This window comes from Aotus nancymaae, unplaced genomic scaffold, assembly GCF_030222135.1.
Source record: "Aotus nancymaae isolate 86718 unplaced genomic scaffold, 86718_ANA_hifiasm-v0.15.2.pri h1tg000049l, whole genome shotgun sequence".
Taxonomy (NCBI): Eukaryota; Metazoa; Chordata; class Mammalia; order Primates; family Aotidae; genus Aotus; species Aotus nancymaae.
In genome coordinates this window covers 34757828-34775716 of record NW_026988463.1, presented here as the reverse complement: position 1 = coordinate 34775716, position 17889 = coordinate 34757828, and the positions used below count along the sequence as shown (strand labels likewise).

Here is a 17889-nt window from a genome sequence, read left to right as displayed (position 1 = left end):
CTGTGCTGACCTTCTGGGTCCCTCTGCTGTGACTCCTGCCCCTCATCCAGTGTCCTGGCCAGCCACAAACAATCCTCTCCATAGCTATGCTAAGGAGGTTTCCCAGAAAATGAGACTTCCCAGGCAAGGAAGAGGGGAGGGTCTACTGGGGAATCCTTTAGTCCAGCATACCTACCGGAGGATCTGTCCTCAGTCCTGTCCTGTCCAACAGGAAGCAGCCAATAGCTGAAGGATGACAGACTAACCAAGGAAGACAAGATAACCAAACTGATAGCTGTCTGCCATTTTGCCAGAGATTAGCCAGAAGTCAGCCTACTGGGAGGAACCTGCAGTGGGGGGACAAGGACACTAAGAACAAGACCAGCCCAGACTGACTGAAGCAACGGCTACCCCAGGCAGAAGAGGGAGAGAAGGCCAAGAGGCAAGCGTGTGCAGCCCATGCACTCAGTCAGCTTTTGACCAAAAACAAGACCTGCACTATGCAAACAACCCAGGGAAGGTCTGGCCACATCCTCACACAGGGAGGTCCAGTTCTCAAACCCAGGTGCCAGCAAGTCCATCAGAGAGCCAGTGCTCCCTCTGTACCAGCTTGCTGGGGTCCCTCCCTCTGGGAGCCCCTCAACCCTCCACCCCAGGCTGTGCAGCTGGAGAGCTTCAGCGAGGATTCATTTTTAATGGGAAGCCGCACTTGCTCTTACCTCTCAGCCTAGCTCCTATCACAGGAACAAGCTCCCACCAGGGGCCCAGGTCAACTGGCTCCACAGCCACGTCCCCTACCCCCGCATTCTAGCCTCCCAAGGCGTTTTTGCAGGAAAGCCACAAGGCTCTCATCCCCCTCGCCACCCCCACCAGAGGCAGCTGCAAGGCCTGCTGGCTAAAGTAGCTGTTGCTCTTTATATAAAAATATAAATAGGCATTTGTGCATTTGTTCAATAACTGATTTCTGAGTGCCCACACTGTGTATGACCAGGCCCAGGTGACACAGCATGAATGTGACAAACAGCAAAACGTGTATGAACAATCTCAGCCTTGTCCAAAGCACCATGGCTGTTTCGGGGGCTCTCGGCAAGTCATACGCAGTCCCTCTGATCCCACGAGAATAGTGAAGAGCATTCTCTGTGCAGCAGACACTCCTCAGAGCCACTGCACTCTGCTGCCGGAGCCCTCTCCTGAGCAATACGCCCTGTGCGCACACAACCTCACATTTCAGTTCAGGGTTCCTGAAGTCTAGCAGTTTGCCTGATATATCAGACACTTTTTGGAATTTTAAACTTACCCATTTTAATCCTCACATCTCCATGAAGTTCTATTATGATGTCTATGTTCCAAATGAGGAAACTGAGGCAGAAGTCACAGAGCAAGCAGTAGAGCAGATTAAGCCTAGGCAATGTGACTCTAGGGCTCATGCTCTAGGGCCACCACACCCAACTGCCTACCATGGACCCGGATAAGGCTTGATCTAATCCCAGCTGCTCCTTTTACAGATAGCTCAGTTGAGGCAAAACCAGACCTGAGCTTCCCCATCTCTCAGGTGGATGCCAAGGCCCAGGACACCTGGGTCCACAGGCCCCCCAGGCCATTCATCCTCCAACCTGGACTTGCCCAGCCAAGCCCCCCATGTCCACACTGACAGGACACACAGCTTAGAATGGCAGGATGAGATGGATAGGCTTTCACAAAACCTCCCAGGACAGCTGGTAAATCATGCCAGAAACAAAAATACAATTGTTGCACAGCTATCACATAATAACCATACCTAAGCCCATGCGTCACTCTGTTCAGTGAACTGTTGGCCCAAAACTGGTCTCTCAGGATTACTGAGCCCACTCGCAGACCGGCAGGGAAAGAGGACGGTCACCAAACCCTTAGCACCCAAACATAAAAGCACATCTGATAAGGGAACAATCTAGCAGCACACCAAGGAAAAGACATCTAATCAGTCCTGAGCTTTCTATTGGGTCCTTAATGTTGTCACTGATGCACTCTACTTAAAGTCAAGACACTACTAAATGCCAATCGGGTCCCTCCTTATGCCAAGAACCAAGAGAGGCAGAGGAACTCCTTGCCTGTCAAAGGCTCAGGTCCAGCAGGGGAGAGTCAACAACCAGATCCCCTGCCATCACAGTTGAGAGGATGTATGCACCAATAGATCACCTGTCATCACTGCTGAAAGGACATGCGCACGACCAGATCACCTGCCACTACTGCTAAGAGGAAACATGCAAAATAAGATCACCTCCCATCACTGCTAAGAAGACACTTGCACAACGAGATCACTTCCCACCATGGCTAAGAGGACACATGCACAGCTAGATCACCTGCCCTCGCTGCTAAGAGGACACACTCAGATAAATCACTTGCCATTACTGCTAAGAGGATCTGTGCATAACGAGATTACCTGCCGTCACTGCTAAGAAGACACTTGCACAACCAAATCACCGGCCACCATTGCTAAGAGGATATAATCACTCAGTACTCTGGGGAGTGCCTGGGAAGGAAGGGTGGGAAAAGTGCCCACAAACTAGCTTGGGAAGCAGACCAGGGAAAGCGCAGCCTAACACAGCACAAACGTTCCATGGCAGCAGTCTTCATTCCTCAGACAGGAACCACTAACTGAAATAATAACCCTGGCATGCAGTGATGCCAGCTTGCCTCCACCTGGGCCAACCTGGGCTTTATCAATAGGGCTTCCTGCACCCGCGAGATGTTCCCATGTGACACAGGGCTTGGCACACAGCAGGTATTAGTGAGAACAATGGGGTGAGGCTAAGAGGAAGCAGCCTCTGCTCTCCGCAATGGCTAATATTTACAAGGATAAAGGACCATGGTACATGCAACTTACTCTCAAATGGTTCAGAGGAAAGCACTGTGTGTGAGTACATGGATATGCACATACACACAGAAGATGGGGGGATAAGGTAAATAAGATAAAATACCAACAGTAGGGAAGCCTCAGCAAAGGATATGCAGGTGCTCTCTGCACTCATTTTATTCTTGCAACTTTTCTGAGTTTGAAATTATTTAATAATTAAATAATAGGTTTCTTTTTGTCAAAAAAAAAAAGTTAAATTCATTAGCTAGTGAAGGTAGAAAGTATATTACACCACTTTCCAACTAAAAAAAAGATGGACCTGTTAACCCAAAAACCAAATCTACCAGTGGGCAAACTCTACAAAGTGTCACAGTACCGGGCCACAGAGGAAAGAACTCCCAACTCAGGAGGTTTTGTCAAGGCCAGGTGCAAGCTCATCTCTCCAGCTCCTTCTGAGCTTCAGTCACTTTCTCTTGTGATGAAAATATGTACTCTCTCCCTATTCACCAAACCCCTGTGCTACTTCACATGAAAGAAAACTCTGGACTCTAGCCTGGGTGTGGTGGCTCACACCTGCAATCCTAACTTTGGGAGGTTGAAGCAGGTGGATCACTTGAGCCCAGGAATTCAAGACCAGTCTACATGGCCAACATAGTGAAACCCCGTCTCTACTAAAAATACAAAATTAGCTGGGCGTGGTGATGTGCACCTGTAATCAAAGTTACTCTGGAGGCTGACGCAGGAGAATTACTTGAACCCAGGGGGAAGAGACTACAGTGAGCTGAGATCCCGCCACTGCACTCTAGCCTGAGTGACAGAGAGAAACTCTGTCTCAAAAAACAAACAAACAAACAAAAACTCTGGACTCCAGAGGCCAAGTTCTGTGTTCACTTCTCAGTTCCCTGAGATTTTATTAGCTCAGCACAGCTGCCCTGGTTCCTGAGGGCAAAAGAGAAAGAACCCTAAGCTAGCAGCCAGCTCCACCTGGGTCTGAACCCACATTCTGATGCACACCAGCTGTGTGACCTTAGACTTGCCTCTCCCAGATAGCTGTATCAGCAATAGAAGGAAGACGACCTTATAGTCCTGTACCTCACCAAGGGGCCTGGCTGAGCACAAGCCCTGTACAGGACCAACAACCAGCAGGAAGGGACCAGGGTGCACCAGCACTCAGAAGGCAATTTTTTCTCAGCTATGTATTGTGGGTTCAACCTGGATAGAGCTGTGGCTCATGTTATGATGATTTTGTTTCACAATTAAAGATAGAAAGAAAAACAGTTTTAGAATCAGCAATCGATGCTGCCTTCTCTACACAGATGGAGAAAGGGCCAATGAGACAATATCACAATCAGTGGTCCCCAAATCCCCCACCATTCTCCCTGTCAGTTACCTCAGCAGTAGTCTCCAATCCCTCTTCCTCATCACATTATACAGTGATTATAACACACATCAGTGGTCATACGGCCAACCACAGAAGGGATCAGAAGGGATTTGTGGGGTAGGTGATTCTGTTCCTCCGACTGGAGTATCCACAGGGAAAAAGATTCTGTACCCTCACCTAGAGGACCCCGGGACCCATCAGGGCACAGAGGCAGTCTGTCGCTCCACCTAGGGTTAAGGAAACTGTTCAGAGCATAACGTGAGGTACTCCTATGGCTGGGCTGGAGACACACCGTTGGAGTGCACAGGGCCCCAGCCAGGGGTGCATGACTGGGGGAAGCCCAGACTTTTACAGTGAAACCTCATCTCAGCCACTTAGCTTTATGAGCGCTCTGGATTTTATTTTATTTTATTTTTATTTTATTTTATTTTTTATTTTTGAGACGGAGTTTCGCTCGTTACCCAGGCTGGAGTGCAATGGCATGATCTCGGCTCACCACCACCTCCGCCTCCTGGGTTCAGGCAATTCTCCTGCCTCAGTCTCCTGAGTAGCTGGGATACAGGCATGCACCACCATGCCCAGCTAATTTTTTGTATTTTTAGTAGAGACAGGGTTTCACCATGTTGACCAGGATGGTCTCAATCTCTTGACCTCATGATCCACCCACCTTGGCCTCCCAAAGTGCTGGGATTACAGGCGTGAGCCACCGCGCCCGGCCCTTGGATTTTAGCTTCCCTATCTTTAAATGAGGCTAAAATAGCATCTAGCAGGGACCTCCTGAGAGTTAATACCTGTTAGTGCTTAGAACAGTGTCTGGCACATAACACACCTTCAATCAATCTAGTTCAAATGTGCATTAAAAAAAAAAAATTGGTATCCTCACATGATGGAAAAAAAAGAAAGAAAAAAAAATTGGGCCAGGCACGGTGCTTCAGGCCTGTAATTCCAGCACTTTGGGAGGCCAAGATGGGTGGACCACCTGAGGTCAGGAGTTTGAGACCATCCTGGCCAACAGAGTGAAACCCTGTCTCTACTAAAAGCAAAAAATTAGCTGGGCGTCGTGACTTGTGCCTGTAATCCCAGCTACTCAGGAGGCTGAGGCAAAATTGCTTGAACCAAGGAGGCGGAGGATGCAGTGGGCTGAGAACATGCCACTGCACTCCAGCCTGGCCAATAGAGCAAGACTCCATCTCAAAAAAAAAACAAAAAAACAAAACAGATGAAAGGTCACATACAGCAAGCACTCACTGCGCTGTAACTACATGAAAGGCCTTCCACCCTACCCTAAACTAGATAGAAGGCCCAAGTGGCTTGGCCTCATCTTCAGGGACCCTACCAGGCAAGAGTCAGAAGACAACCTCCTGAGAAGCGAGCTCTGACTGGTGCCTTCCTCAAACCCAAGTATGTTTTTAAGGCCAGGACTCCCACAGAAAGAACGCAGACTAAGACCAAGTAGCCCCAGCCTCTCGCAATCACCAGCCAGGCAAATCCCTGAGACACTCTCAGGAAGGACATAGGGTGAATGCGTGAAGAGGCACATGTGGGCACAGAAGGAACACATTTGGCCCAGAGACCTGCCCTCACTCCCCAGCCAAAGCCAGGGAGCCAGCTGCAGTTCCCCAGGTTCTGCAGGGCAACTCAAGGCGCCTCCAGGGGTATCTCCAATGTTCTCATCTGGAGAGTCATGGAATTGAAAGAATAATTTTGCTCCCTCTACTCTCTACCACCCACCCATGCCCTACTCAAAGCTCAGTGTGAGGTCTCCTGGAACGCCCTCCCTGCTTCACCGGTACAAACAGATGACCACCTTCACCCACCTCTGGAACCCCACACTCACGGGTATTCAACACACAGGAGCGTGACAAGTGACTTACACCTGGCCTCTGTTTCCACACCAGGCACTCCTAAAGAGAGGTGCTTGTTCTCTTCACTTGGATTCCCCAGTGACAGGCAGGCAGCAAGTACTCACAGATCCTTTCTCAGTTGCTGCTGGCCAATTGGCAGAATATGTGAACAGATTGGCAAGGAAAAAGGAGTTGGGGACATCAGCCACCTTCATCACCCAGGCAGGAGATGCTGGGTCTGGAACTAGAGTCACCCCAAAGAAGCCAGGCATAATAGGGCCTCACCTCTGAGCCCAGTGTCCTCATCTGCACAACTGGGACTCTGGAATCAGAAAACGAGGACCTTCTACCTCTCTACAGGTACATACAAGTTTTCTAAAGAAGTTAATCACAAGAACCCACAAACCCATTAGCTCTGACCTCCAAGAGCCTATATGATACCCTCCTCCACAGGTACCCCTTTTCCTGGCTTCTGTTCTTACCAAGCCCACCCCACAGTCAGTCATCGCGCTGTCAAGAGAGCAGCCAAAAGCAGTGAGCAACGAGGTCTACTTGGGAAGCCCAGAGAAGCATCACTGAATCTGTCCAGGTTGAGAGTGGGTCAGGGCCTTGGCCACCAGGTAGACATTAGGGAGGAGGCAGACATTCCATACAGATGACACAAGTGCAGAGCCAAGAGGTGCGGTGTATCTGGGCTGGGAGCCTGGCTAGGGCACAGGACAGGGCCACACACCCCAGGCTCCCACACCCAGGCTTGATAATGCTCACAAAAGATGGCCCCGGCACTTCTGCCTTCATGGAACCTTTCCTCCATTAAGAAATACTGAGGATCATGCTTTTTCACTGCATTAGTATAAAGATGACTGTATTAATATAAATATACATATGAATACATTTTTTTTGACCTAAAAGTTCATTTTTTATCTGCTGACTTAAAAAACAAAGTAATATTGCAGGCCACTAAAAGTACCCTGGGCCAGTGATACCAGGATTCCTCTGCCTGATGGATACATTGGCCCTGCATTAAGGAGTTTGATTTTTTGGTGCAGTTCAAGGGAAGGAGAGGTACACTGAAATAGGTTAAAAAGGGTCTCCTGGTTGCCACGGTCCTGAAGAATTCTCCACCACAGATTTAAGAACACACTAGCTCCAAGGGGAGTTCCAAAGCATGGACTTATTCATCACATACACGCAGCACCCTAAGGGCCGGGCACAGTGACGGGGTCTCTGCTTGCAGGACGCTCGCGTAGGCCACACGACGCTAGGCGGACTCCTGGTGCCTCCTCTGGACCGGGTGTGAGCTGAGGACTCCAGTGCAACGCCTCACTGAATGACAGTCAGCCACAGCCACCGCTGTCCGGCCGAGGAGTTTCCAGGACTGAGGCTGGCACTAGGCCACTGCTGGGGGAGGACGTCTGTGAAACCAGGTGCCCCAGAGAGCCGCTGTCCCCAGCCCAACTCAGACGCTGGGCTGGCGGGAGAGCGCGCCCAAGGCGCAGCTCCTGGCCTCCGCAGCTCCTGGGAAGGGCCCAGAGGCAACATCCTGGACAGCAGCGCTGCACGAAGTTCGAGGCGCCGCGAGCCCAGGTAAGCTCCAGCAGACGCCAGAAGCGGGTGCCAGGCGGCCCGTGAGCCAGGCCCCGCCCGCCCCGTCCCACGCGCGGCCCCTATAGGAGGGCGCCGCCGGTGAAAGGAGGTCCCGGAGCGACCCCGGACCCGTTCGCCGCCCCGCCCCCACACCGCCCCCATCGCGCGGCGCACCTGGCCGCAGCGGCTCGGTGACAGTGAGCACGAGCAGGAAGAGCAGCAGGAAGGCGCCGCTGTCTGCTTTGGGCACCATTTATCCTCCGTTCATCGTCCCCGGGGCGGCTGCTTGACCCCGCTGGAGGCCGGACCGGGCCGGACTGAGGGTCAGGGGACCGTGCTAGGCGGACGGTCAGGCGGGGCTGGACCGGGGGGAGGCGCGGAAAGGCGGCGGGAAAGAGCTTCGGCTGGGCCGCGGGCCAGCAGGCACTCTCGGCTGCAGCCTCAGGCTCCGACACCGTCCCCGCGCAAGATGGCGGCCGTCCTACTCGGCTCTGCGCCGCGCCGCTCCGCCTCCCGCCCGCGACGCCGGCGAGGACCAATGAGCGTCAAGACGGGGGAGCGGAACCGGAGCCACAGAGCCCGAAGGGGGCGAGGCCTACGGTCGCGACGGCGGAGGGCGGGGACCGAGGGACGGCCACGGAGGGGAGGGCGGGGCTATACGGAGTGAGGCGTGCCATTGGCTAAGCGGAGAGGCAGGGCGGGGCAGGGACCGGAGCGGCTGGGCCTTAGAAGGGAGTAGGGTCCCTCCCTGGACGCGGGGCCGGGACGGCGGGCTCAGGACCACAAGGACGGACAGTGAAAAGTACAGGGCATGGGGGTTGGGGTCGCCTGGGTGGGGAGCGGAGAGGACGAAGCGGGAACCTGGCTAGGACTCCAAGGGTCTTCACACCTGCAAGCCCAGGTGTGAGCAGCCCAAAGGTGCGCCCTAAAGGGTCTTTTAAAGGCCGAACCGCTGTGAAGGAGGGAGGACCTGCCGGTTCTGAGGGTGGGGAAGAGGGTCACCCTGTAAGGAACAGGAGTGGCCTAAAGGAGTGTCAGGCAAAGAGAGCTAACCGGGAAGGCCAGGTCTTGGAGACCGCAGGGAAGCCTCCTCCCTGGAGGACCTGCCTACACAATGGCGAAGGGAAGGCCGCATATGCAGAAAGGAAAGTTGGGCAGAGAGGAGACTCAGCCCCGCTGTGAAAAGTGTTCCAAGTGCCGCCTCTCAGCTGTCATCACCAACAGGGTGAATCTTGGAGCACAGTGTCAGCAAAAAGAATCCAACTCTGTAAAATATTTGGAGACATTTCTTCTGAGCCAATATGTAACCAATAGCCTGGGACACAGCCCCAGTAGACAAGTGCCCAAGGGGGTAGGGCTACAGCTTGGTTTTATACATTTTAGGGAGGCACAAGACATCAGTCAGCACATGTAAGGTATACATTGATTCAGTCAGAAAAGGCAGGACAACTTAAAAGTGGGGGGTGGAGGGGGGCTTCCAGGTCATGTGGATTCAAAGATTTTCTGATTGGCAGTTAATTCAAAGAATTTATCTAAAGACCTGGAATCAATAGAAGGGACTGTCTGGATTAAGGTGGTTATGAAGACCAAGCTTGTTAGGCAGATGAAGCCTCCAGGTATCAGGCTTCAGAGAGAACAGGCTGTTAAAGAACACATGGACACAGGGAGGGGAACATCACACACTGGGGCCTGTCCAGGGGGTGGGGGGCTGGGGAGGGATAGCATTAGGAGAAATACCTAATGTAGATGATGGGGGCATAGATGCAGCAGACCACCATGGCATATGTATATCTATGTAACAAACCTGCACATTCTGCACATGTACCCCAGAACTTAAAAACAAAAGTGCCAGACTCCTGGGCGCAGTGACTCACACCTGTAATCCCAGCACTTTGGGAGGTCAGGAGTTCAAGATCAGCCTGACCAACATGGTGAAACCAGGTCTCTACTAAAAATCCTAAGCCCCCCAGCCATCTGAGTGGACCCCTCCTCTCTGCCAAAGGCATTCCAAAATTAACCTGAAAAACTAGTTCAGGCCGTCATAGGAAGTGGGAGTCAGACAGGCCTCGTTATCCCTCCTCCCTTAGGGTTTCAGGCATAGCTAAGCAGTGGTAACATTGACACAGAGACCTGAAGACTGACAACAGACTGTGGTAGTAAGATACTAGCATGACAGCAGACTGGAAAGAAACAAATATTTTACAGTAAAACAGAGTTAAATTAAAAAATTAGCTGGGAATGGTGGTACATGCCTGTAATCCCAGCTACTCAGGAGGCTGAGGCAGGAGAATCACCTGAACCTGGGAGGCGGAAGTTGCAGTGAGCCAAGATCACGCCACTGCACTCTAGCCTGAACAAGAGAGCGAGGCTCTGTCTCAAATTGAAAAAAAAAAAAAAGGAAAAATAAATAAAAAGTGCCATACTTTAGTTAATTCTCTCAGGAGCCTTGAAGGGAAGGGGATTCTCTACAGAATGTAGATTTTCTCCACAAGAAACAGCTTTGCAGAGCCACTTCAAAATATGTGAAAGAAATCTGTTTTACAGTAAAATACTTGTTTCTTTCCAGGCCTGCTGTCATGCTGGTATCTTACTACCACAGTCTGTTGTCAGTCTTCAGGTCTCTGTGTCAATGTTACCACTGCCTAGCTATGCCTGAACCCCTAGGGAGGAGGGATAACAAGGCCTGTCTGATTCACACTTCCTATGATGGCCTGAACTAGTTTTTCAGGTTAATTTTGGAATGCCCTTGGCAGAGAGGAGGGGGCCATTCAGATGGCTGGGGGCTTAGAATTTTATTTTTGGTTTCAAGGAGACAGCAGTTGGGGTGTCCCCAGCAGGAAGGAGGAGGAGGCTGTCTGGAAGAGGGAGCACCAAGAACACACAAAGGCCTAGCAGGGGGTGGTCAGGATTAGGGAAGAAGGGGAAGGAGCAGAGAAAAGGGGGAAAGGCCATGGCAGGTGGGGACCCAACCCAGCCTGAGCAACATCCAGCCCACCCTACCAACTCACTCCTGAGGGGCCCAGGGTTCCACTTGGCTCCTCTGAGGAAGGGGTGCTCACTCTAAGTGAATGAGGCCAAAGTCAAATCCAAGGCTAGGATAGTCATGTGACTCCTACTCCCCCAGAGCATGGCCTGTAACAAGTACTAGACACAGAGCCTGTCACAGCAGAGGGGCTCCACTGCGAGCAGAAACAATGACCACTGTCCAGTGCTGCCCCTGCTGCTTGTACTGTCCTCAGAACAGCCACTGGCGCTCAGGATGGCATCCAGGTGCCACCTTCAGTGCTCAGCCCCAGATCTGCCCTGGAGCCCAGCCAGGGCCGTGGGCTGGGCAGGTCCCCAGGACGGAACTCACAGCCAAGAGCAGAACTCCTGCTGCTGTCCTCCCACAGAGCTGCTCTAAGAAGCCACCAAAGGTTCAGGTGAGGCAAGAGTAGTACAAGGCAGGATCCAGGCTTCTCAGACTCCAGTGCCAGGAAGCTCTCTACTCTCTTGACATACCACCCTTCTTGGGCCTGCTCTGCAACCCTGAGGGCTGCCTGTGTGGGCAGTGTCAAGGGCTGAAGGGAAGAAAAACAGGTCAGGGATAGGACGTCCCCCCCACCCCTGTGTGGTCAATAAGGTTGGCTCTCTCAACCAAAGGGCACTACCTCTCTCAAGGTGGTCCTGTCTATATTACTCTTTCTGGGTTCCAGGGACCATTTCCACCCTTTTCCATGCAGGCCAGGGGTTTGCTACTACCTTGGGGTACCTGTGCTACCTTCAGGGTTCCCTGCACTCTGCTCCCACCTTTGTTAATTGCCCCCCTCCCTCTTTTTTTCTGAGACGGAGTCTCAGGCTAGAGTGCAGTGGTGTGATCTCGGCTTACTTCTCTGCCTCCTGGGTTCAAGCAGTTCTCCTACCTCGGCCTCCTAAGTAGCTGGGAGTACAGGTGCACGTCACCATGCCTGGCTAATTTTTGTATTTTTAGTAGAGAGGGGGTATCACCATGTTGGCCAGGTTGGTCTTGAACTCCTGACCTCGTGATCTGCTCATCTCAGCCTCCCAAAGTGCTGGGATTACAGGCATGAGCTACAGCACCAGTCCGCTTTTTCTTTTTCTTTTTTTTTGAGATGGAGTCTCGTTATTGTCGCTCAGAGTGGAGTACAATGGCACAATCTTGACTCACTGCAACCTCCCCCTCCTGGGTGGGGTTCAAGCAATTCTCCTGCCTCAGCCTCCTGAGTAGCTGGGAATACAGGTGCCCACCACCACGCCTGGCTAATTTTTGTACTTTTAGTGGAGATGGGGTTTTACCATTTGGGCCAGGCTGGTTTCAAACTCCTGACCTTAGGTGATCCGCCCACCTCGACCTCCCAAATCATCCCCTAATTAAACCCTTCCTCAGATGCCCTGGTTTGCAAGAATTGGCCTCAACTCCATACAAGCAGTCCTGGCTCTGGGGTTGGAAGCATTGGCAGACCTATGTGTCCCCCAAAGCCCCCTTCTACCTCAGGTCCCAGCCAGGTGCAAGGCCACTCTCTGCTTGTCCTGTCTCCTCCAGTCCACTGGCCGGCCTTCCAGGGTTCCAAGTCCAAGTGCCTCAGGCCAGAGCCTCATTTCCCCAGGGCACTCTACCTTTGTGACTTCACCCACCAAAGTCACCTGGGAGAAAGTGCTGAATGTCCCAACCCAGAGTCTTGGCCTCAAGGAGGCAGGGACAGCAGTCCTGGCCAGCCTAAAGGACTCTCTGTCCAGGGTGTTAATGAATACACCACTGGCCCAGGTCCCATAGGGATGTAGAGGGCAGCCTCAGAGGCACTAGGTGCTCCTGACAACATGTACGACGCTGCTGTCCTCAAGCAACGAGGCTATACCATGGGGATGCTTGTGGGAGAGGGCTTGTACACAAAAGTTAAATTTGTTTACTCTTTAGCACCTGAACTTCTATGTGGTGGTCAAGATTATCAACTGCAAGAAAGCCCCCAAAAGACATCTTGGAGAAATTCCTTCCCCGGGAAATGGAGATTCCGGCCATGCTAAATAAACCACGGCTCCATATTCAAGACCTACAAGGTATTTGAGACATCATATTGCAAGGTCTACGTCATCATGGAGCTTGCAGTCCAGGGCAACCTCCTACAGTTCATTGAGTGCCAGGGAGCCCTGCCCAAGGACATGGCACGCAAGATGCTCCAGCAGCTCTCCTCGGCCATCAAGTACTGCCACGAGCTGGACATTGTGCACCAGAACCTCGAGTGTGAGAACCTTTTCCTTGACAAGGACTTGAACATCAAGCTGTCCAACATCAGGTTCTCCATGTGCTGCCTGTGGGATGAGAGTGGCCAACAGACATGAAGCAAGACCTTATGCGGGTCGGTGGAGTATGTGACCCCCGAGGTGCTGCAGGGCATCCCCTACCAGTACAAGGTGTACAACATCTGGATCCTGGGCATGATCCTCTACATCATGGTCTGTGGCGCCATGCCCTATGATGACTTTGACATCAGGTACATGCTGCGTATCCAGAAGGAGCACCGTGTGGACTTCCTGCACTCCAAAAACCTGACCTGTGAGTGCAAGGACCTCATCTATTGCATGCTGCAGCCCGACGTCAGCTGGCGGCTCCACATCCATGACATCCTCAGCCAATGCTGGGCGCAGCCCAAGGCACAAGGACTGGCCTCTGTGGCCATCAACAAGGAGGGGGAGAGTTCCCGGGGAACCAAGCCTTGTGGATGCCTGAACCTGGCACTGCGAAGAGTTCTGCCACCAAGCTGGAGCCTGGGGAAGAGGCACAGCTGAGGGACAGCCTGAGACAAAACCTGAGGGGTTGGCAATGCAGATGTCCAGGCAGTCAGACACCCTGGGCTTCCCCAGCAAGCCATCAAACAGAGAAAGAAGAAGGGCACCCCCCACCAGCAGCCTCCAGAGATGCGCACCTGGTGAGCCTTTTGCAGCCTAGTGTGCCTGTGGCACATGAGATAGAACCCAGGGCTTCAGGCTCAAGCTCTGAAGAAGTCAAGGCCTGAGCCAGAGAAGTAAGACAGTCCCAGCTGAGCCACTGTTTTCATCATTTTCTTCTCTTTCCTCTTGAACTTTGTAACCAAAATGGCTAAAGAAGCAATAAATCACTATATTAATGCAGATGCTAAAGTGAATGTCTTTTCTCAACTGACTAGTCCTGGGCTCCCCTCCACTGGTTTCCCACTCAGATTATGCTATGATTCCTCATTCACTTGGGAAAACACATCCCAGCATGTCCAGTCTAGACCATGACCTCAGGCCCAGGCTGAGGCTGGGGCTGGGGCTGGGGCTGGGAGAGACCTGGAGGGGCAGGGGCCAGAGCTGAGAGGTGAGTGAGGAAGCCGCTGCTTCAGGAGGGACGCCCCTGAGTGTGGTGCTGAGGTGGGGAGAGGGCAGAGAGAGGACAGGACCAAGAAGCATGCAGAGGCACCCCTGCAGAGGAGCGCAGGCTCTGTCTACAGTTGGGACTGCGGGGGAGACCTGTCCTCTCCAGCCCCACAAGGCTGCCAGTGGGGGTTGAAGGAGACTGCAGAGGACAGGTGGCCAGCCTCTCAGCCACCCCTGAGCTCCCTACCCTGCTGGCAACTCATTCATTGTGCTCTGTCTACCACAGACCCCCCGTGTCTAGCCAGCACCCAGCTTTCAGCAGTGCCAGGGTCACCCCACTCTATTGTCATTCCCCAACCCAGGAGAAGTTGGGGGCTCTGCTGGATGGCCCAGCCGCACTCCAGCCTGAGCATGTCCCACCATCTGGTGTGGTCTGGATCATATTTTGTTGTCCTCGTCCCAGCCTGTCCCCAGGGATGACACCCCTGCCAGCGTTCTAAGATGACACTGGCAAGTAGGATAGGACAGGCAACCACAATGCATGCCTGGCCTGAGGACAGGGAATGCTGCCTGTCAGAGCCCCACAGGGGGCATGAGCCTAGAGTTGGCACCACTGGCTACAGCATGCTACATGGCCTGTGCATGTTTTGGGCAGGGCTCACCTCCCTATGGCCCCTTTGTCTTTGCATTACTCTGGAAAACCTTATGTGGGCCTAAGGCTTGACATACGCGCAAAGGACAAGTGCTTTCAGAATCACCTCTCCCATGGCCTGTTGGTGGATAAGGCTAAAGTCAAATCCAAGGCTAGGACAGTCATGTGACTCCCACTCCCCCAGGGCAGGGCCTGAAGCAGGTGCTGGCCACAAGGCCTGTCAGAGCAGAGGAGCTCCACTGCCAGCAGAAACTATAATCACTGTCCATAGTCTACCTATGGTCACTTCTCTACCTTGGGAAGACCCCAACCTCAGTCCCCTGAGAGAAGTGGCATCCAGTGAGAGCCCGGGCCGACCCTCCTTGCACTCCTCCCCAAGTCCACCTGCCTTCTCATGCTCCCACAGCCTCCTTCCACATGGTTTAATTTCAAGCCTCCACCTCAATCCTCCCACCCGCTCTGACAGTGTCCAGAGCCATCCCCCACCCAGCCTGCCTCCCATTGCCCAGCAGGGAAGAACCTACCCTGGCCTCTGGGGTCCTCCTGCGGCCTGATGCATCCTCCCCTGGACTCTGGGCACCGGGCTTCACCACTGCACCTCCATCACACACATGGGGAAATCATCATACGGGGAACTCACCCCTGCAGACTGTTAGCTCTCCAGGCTCGGCTGAGGGGCTCAGGCCTCCATAAACCCTTCTGGGAGTTTCAGCAGCCTGCCACTGTGTACTCTGCTAGCAGGCCTAGAGGGGCCACCCTGTTTTTCCCATGAAGAAACTCATGGTAGAGAGGGAGCCGAGAGTGCTGGGGATGGGAGCCCAGGCGGGACATCCTGAGGAATGGCTCATGGGACCTCCTCCCCAATTATCCCTACAGACCTGTGCTGGTCCTCAGGGCAGTGGCCAGCAAGAGGGTCTGGGAGCCCAACTATAGGTCAGCCCGGGTGAGCCCGGGTGGGAGGGGTGCAGGAGGAGCACCTGCTCTGCACTCTACAGCTGGAAACAGCTCAGAGAGGGTGGGCCACCTGTCTGAGATCACACGGCCCAGGGCAGTGGGCCCAGGTGACCCTTCCACAGGTGGCCTCGCCATGCCGGGTGACTCCTGTGAATTTCTCAGTCCACTGGGCTCAGCCTTGGCTCAGACTCCTTCAAGGACTCTCAGAGGTGCTAGGACCAGGACCTCAATGGCCCTCCATGGCCTGTCCATGCTCTTGCCAAGCCACAACCCTTCAAACAATCACATGTAACAGCCATCTTCATCCCCCTCCACCTGGCTAGTTCCTTAGACCTTGGCCTTCCCCAGTTTCCCAAAGTCCAATCCCCAGTTCCCTGTCCTTACAGCACCATGGTCCTGAGGCATGGCACAGCCACCATCGGGCACGCATACTTGGTGTGATTGAGCCTCCCTGGCCTCTGGTCTCCAGGAAGGCATGGGTGGTCTAGCTCATCAGTGTACCTCAGCACCCAGGGCAGACTCTTGGTGCTTCGGGGATGGATGGGTAAACGGGCATCTATTTTATAAAGGAAAGCAAGGTTCAGAGGGAAGCGGATTTCCCAGTGTGCAGGTACCTGGCTCACAGGACTGCAACTCTGAGAGCAATGCTGGAGGTCCCCAGGTCCAATCCAACCCTCTCTCTCAAACACACCAGGAGTCTCCACCCTGCATGTGCTTCCTGGATGAAGTGGCCTCTCCATGCCCTGGCAACTCTGCCTCTGCAGTGTTGACACCTGCCTCTTCTGGCATGTCCTCAAGCACCAGAGAGGCCCTCAGGGAGTAAAGAAGTAGAACGCACAAAAAAATAAAAAATAAAAATAAATAAAAAGGGAGAAGGCATTGGTAGCCTCTGGCAAGAAGGCAGATACGCAGAGAGAAGCCCCAGATAGAGCATTTGGGAGAACAAGGGAAAGGGTCGGGGGCGGGAGGTAAGCGGGAATTCTCATACTCCTGGGTCCTGGTCTGTACATATTCAAAGCCAGCCCCTTCTGGGACAAAAAGGAGTGAAGTGCTGGTCATTTCAGCCATAGAGACCCCCAGAAGAAAGGAAAACATCCAACTAAAGCTATGAACCACCGATGCTATAAAGAGCTTCAGGTGGGACTCTGGGAGGCCGTCCTGCTAGAAGGCAGTTACTGTAGGCACGTTGACCCACCCTGCTCATCTGAGCCTCTCAGCTTGGCTGCCCTGCCTCTGCAATCTTCCCTAGTGACCTACAAACACAGGGTGCTCCCTGTGTACTCCAGATGGAATGGGTCCACCCAACCATACCAGGGCCAATATGTCACATCTGCCTGGCATGTCCTGCCCCTCTTGTCAACCCTGTGGAGCCTGCTGATCCCCAGCACCCCAGCTCCAATATCACTTCCTCTTTCAAACCTTCCAGGACTAAACCCCACCTGGAAACAGGCCTTCCTCCCTCTCCCCTGAACACTGAGCACACAGCTTGTCCGTCCCAGCCGCTCCCTGTGGACCCAGGATGCCTGTGATGGACGACAAATAAACATCAGTCAAAAGCACCTATGGAGACATGTGCAGGATGCCACATTTCCCAAAGCACAAATCCACATGAGCCCTGAAAAACGACGTCCACACTGTTTCCAGGTACAAAAGGCAGCCCAAGATGCACATGATGTGCAGTGTTAGGGTTCCAACAGGCAACTGCTGCCCACTCCACACAAAGGCCCAAACTGACGTGATTCAGAACCCCCTTCTCACCCAGGTGGCTGCTCTTTGCAGGGCATGGCCTGGGCACTCCCAGCCCCAGGATTCCCCAGTACCAAGGCCCACCCACCAACAGACTAGCAAACAAGACTGAGGCCTGACTTCTGTCTCCTGCTGATCCCGAGGCCCAGCCTGGCCCAGCCTCCTCTCATTTGGTCAAAGGCACTGGCCCCCACCCTCACCCCAAAGCCAATTCTACTCTCTCTCTCTCTCTCTCTCTGCCAGTGACCATCTTAAAACACACTGGGATGGCCCCCTCCTGTCCTGCACCCTGCAGCAGCTGCCTGCTGCTCAGAGAAAAAGCCCTGACTCTTTCACTTCCCTCCTGACTTCTACTTCCCAGTCACTTTCAGAAAAAGCCCTCTCTTCTCCCAGGCTCTCTGCTGCCTGGGTGCCTTCCTGCCGCCTCTAACCAAGGAAGGCCCTGCCCCAGCCCTCAGACATGCAGCCACCTGCCAGCTGGCATGCACCGAAGCCCTGACCCACCCACACACAGGCCCCCGCTTGCTGGACCAGCAGCGTCTCACCTACCTGGCTCTCTACCCTGAGGGGCCTGGCACCT

At 53.4% G+C, this 17889-nt stretch overlaps 1 protein-coding gene and 1 pseudogene across 2 annotated transcripts in view; one reads left to right on the top strand and one right to left on the bottom strand.

Annotated features, from left to right (window-relative positions):
* Positions 1 to 8095, bottom strand: part of DGCR2 (DiGeorge syndrome critical region gene 2) — a 74150-nt gene extending 66055 nt beyond the window's left edge. The window contains exon 1 of one of the 2 annotated variants that reach the window (XM_021673921.2): positions 7799 to 8095. In XM_021673921.2, the coding sequence (XP_021529596.2) occupies positions 7799 to 7877 (79 nt within the window). In that variant the 5' untranslated portion in view covers positions 7878 to 8095. The remainder of the gene's footprint in view (positions 1 to 7798) is intronic. The other variant, XM_064362837.1, reaches the window with a different exon arrangement.
* A 4347-nt stretch (positions 8096 to 12442) lies between these two features.
* LOC105712134 (testis-specific serine/threonine-protein kinase 1-like) lies at positions 12443 to 13718 on the top strand (annotated as a pseudogene).
* The last annotated feature ends 4171 nt before the right edge of the window (positions 13719 to 17889 follow it).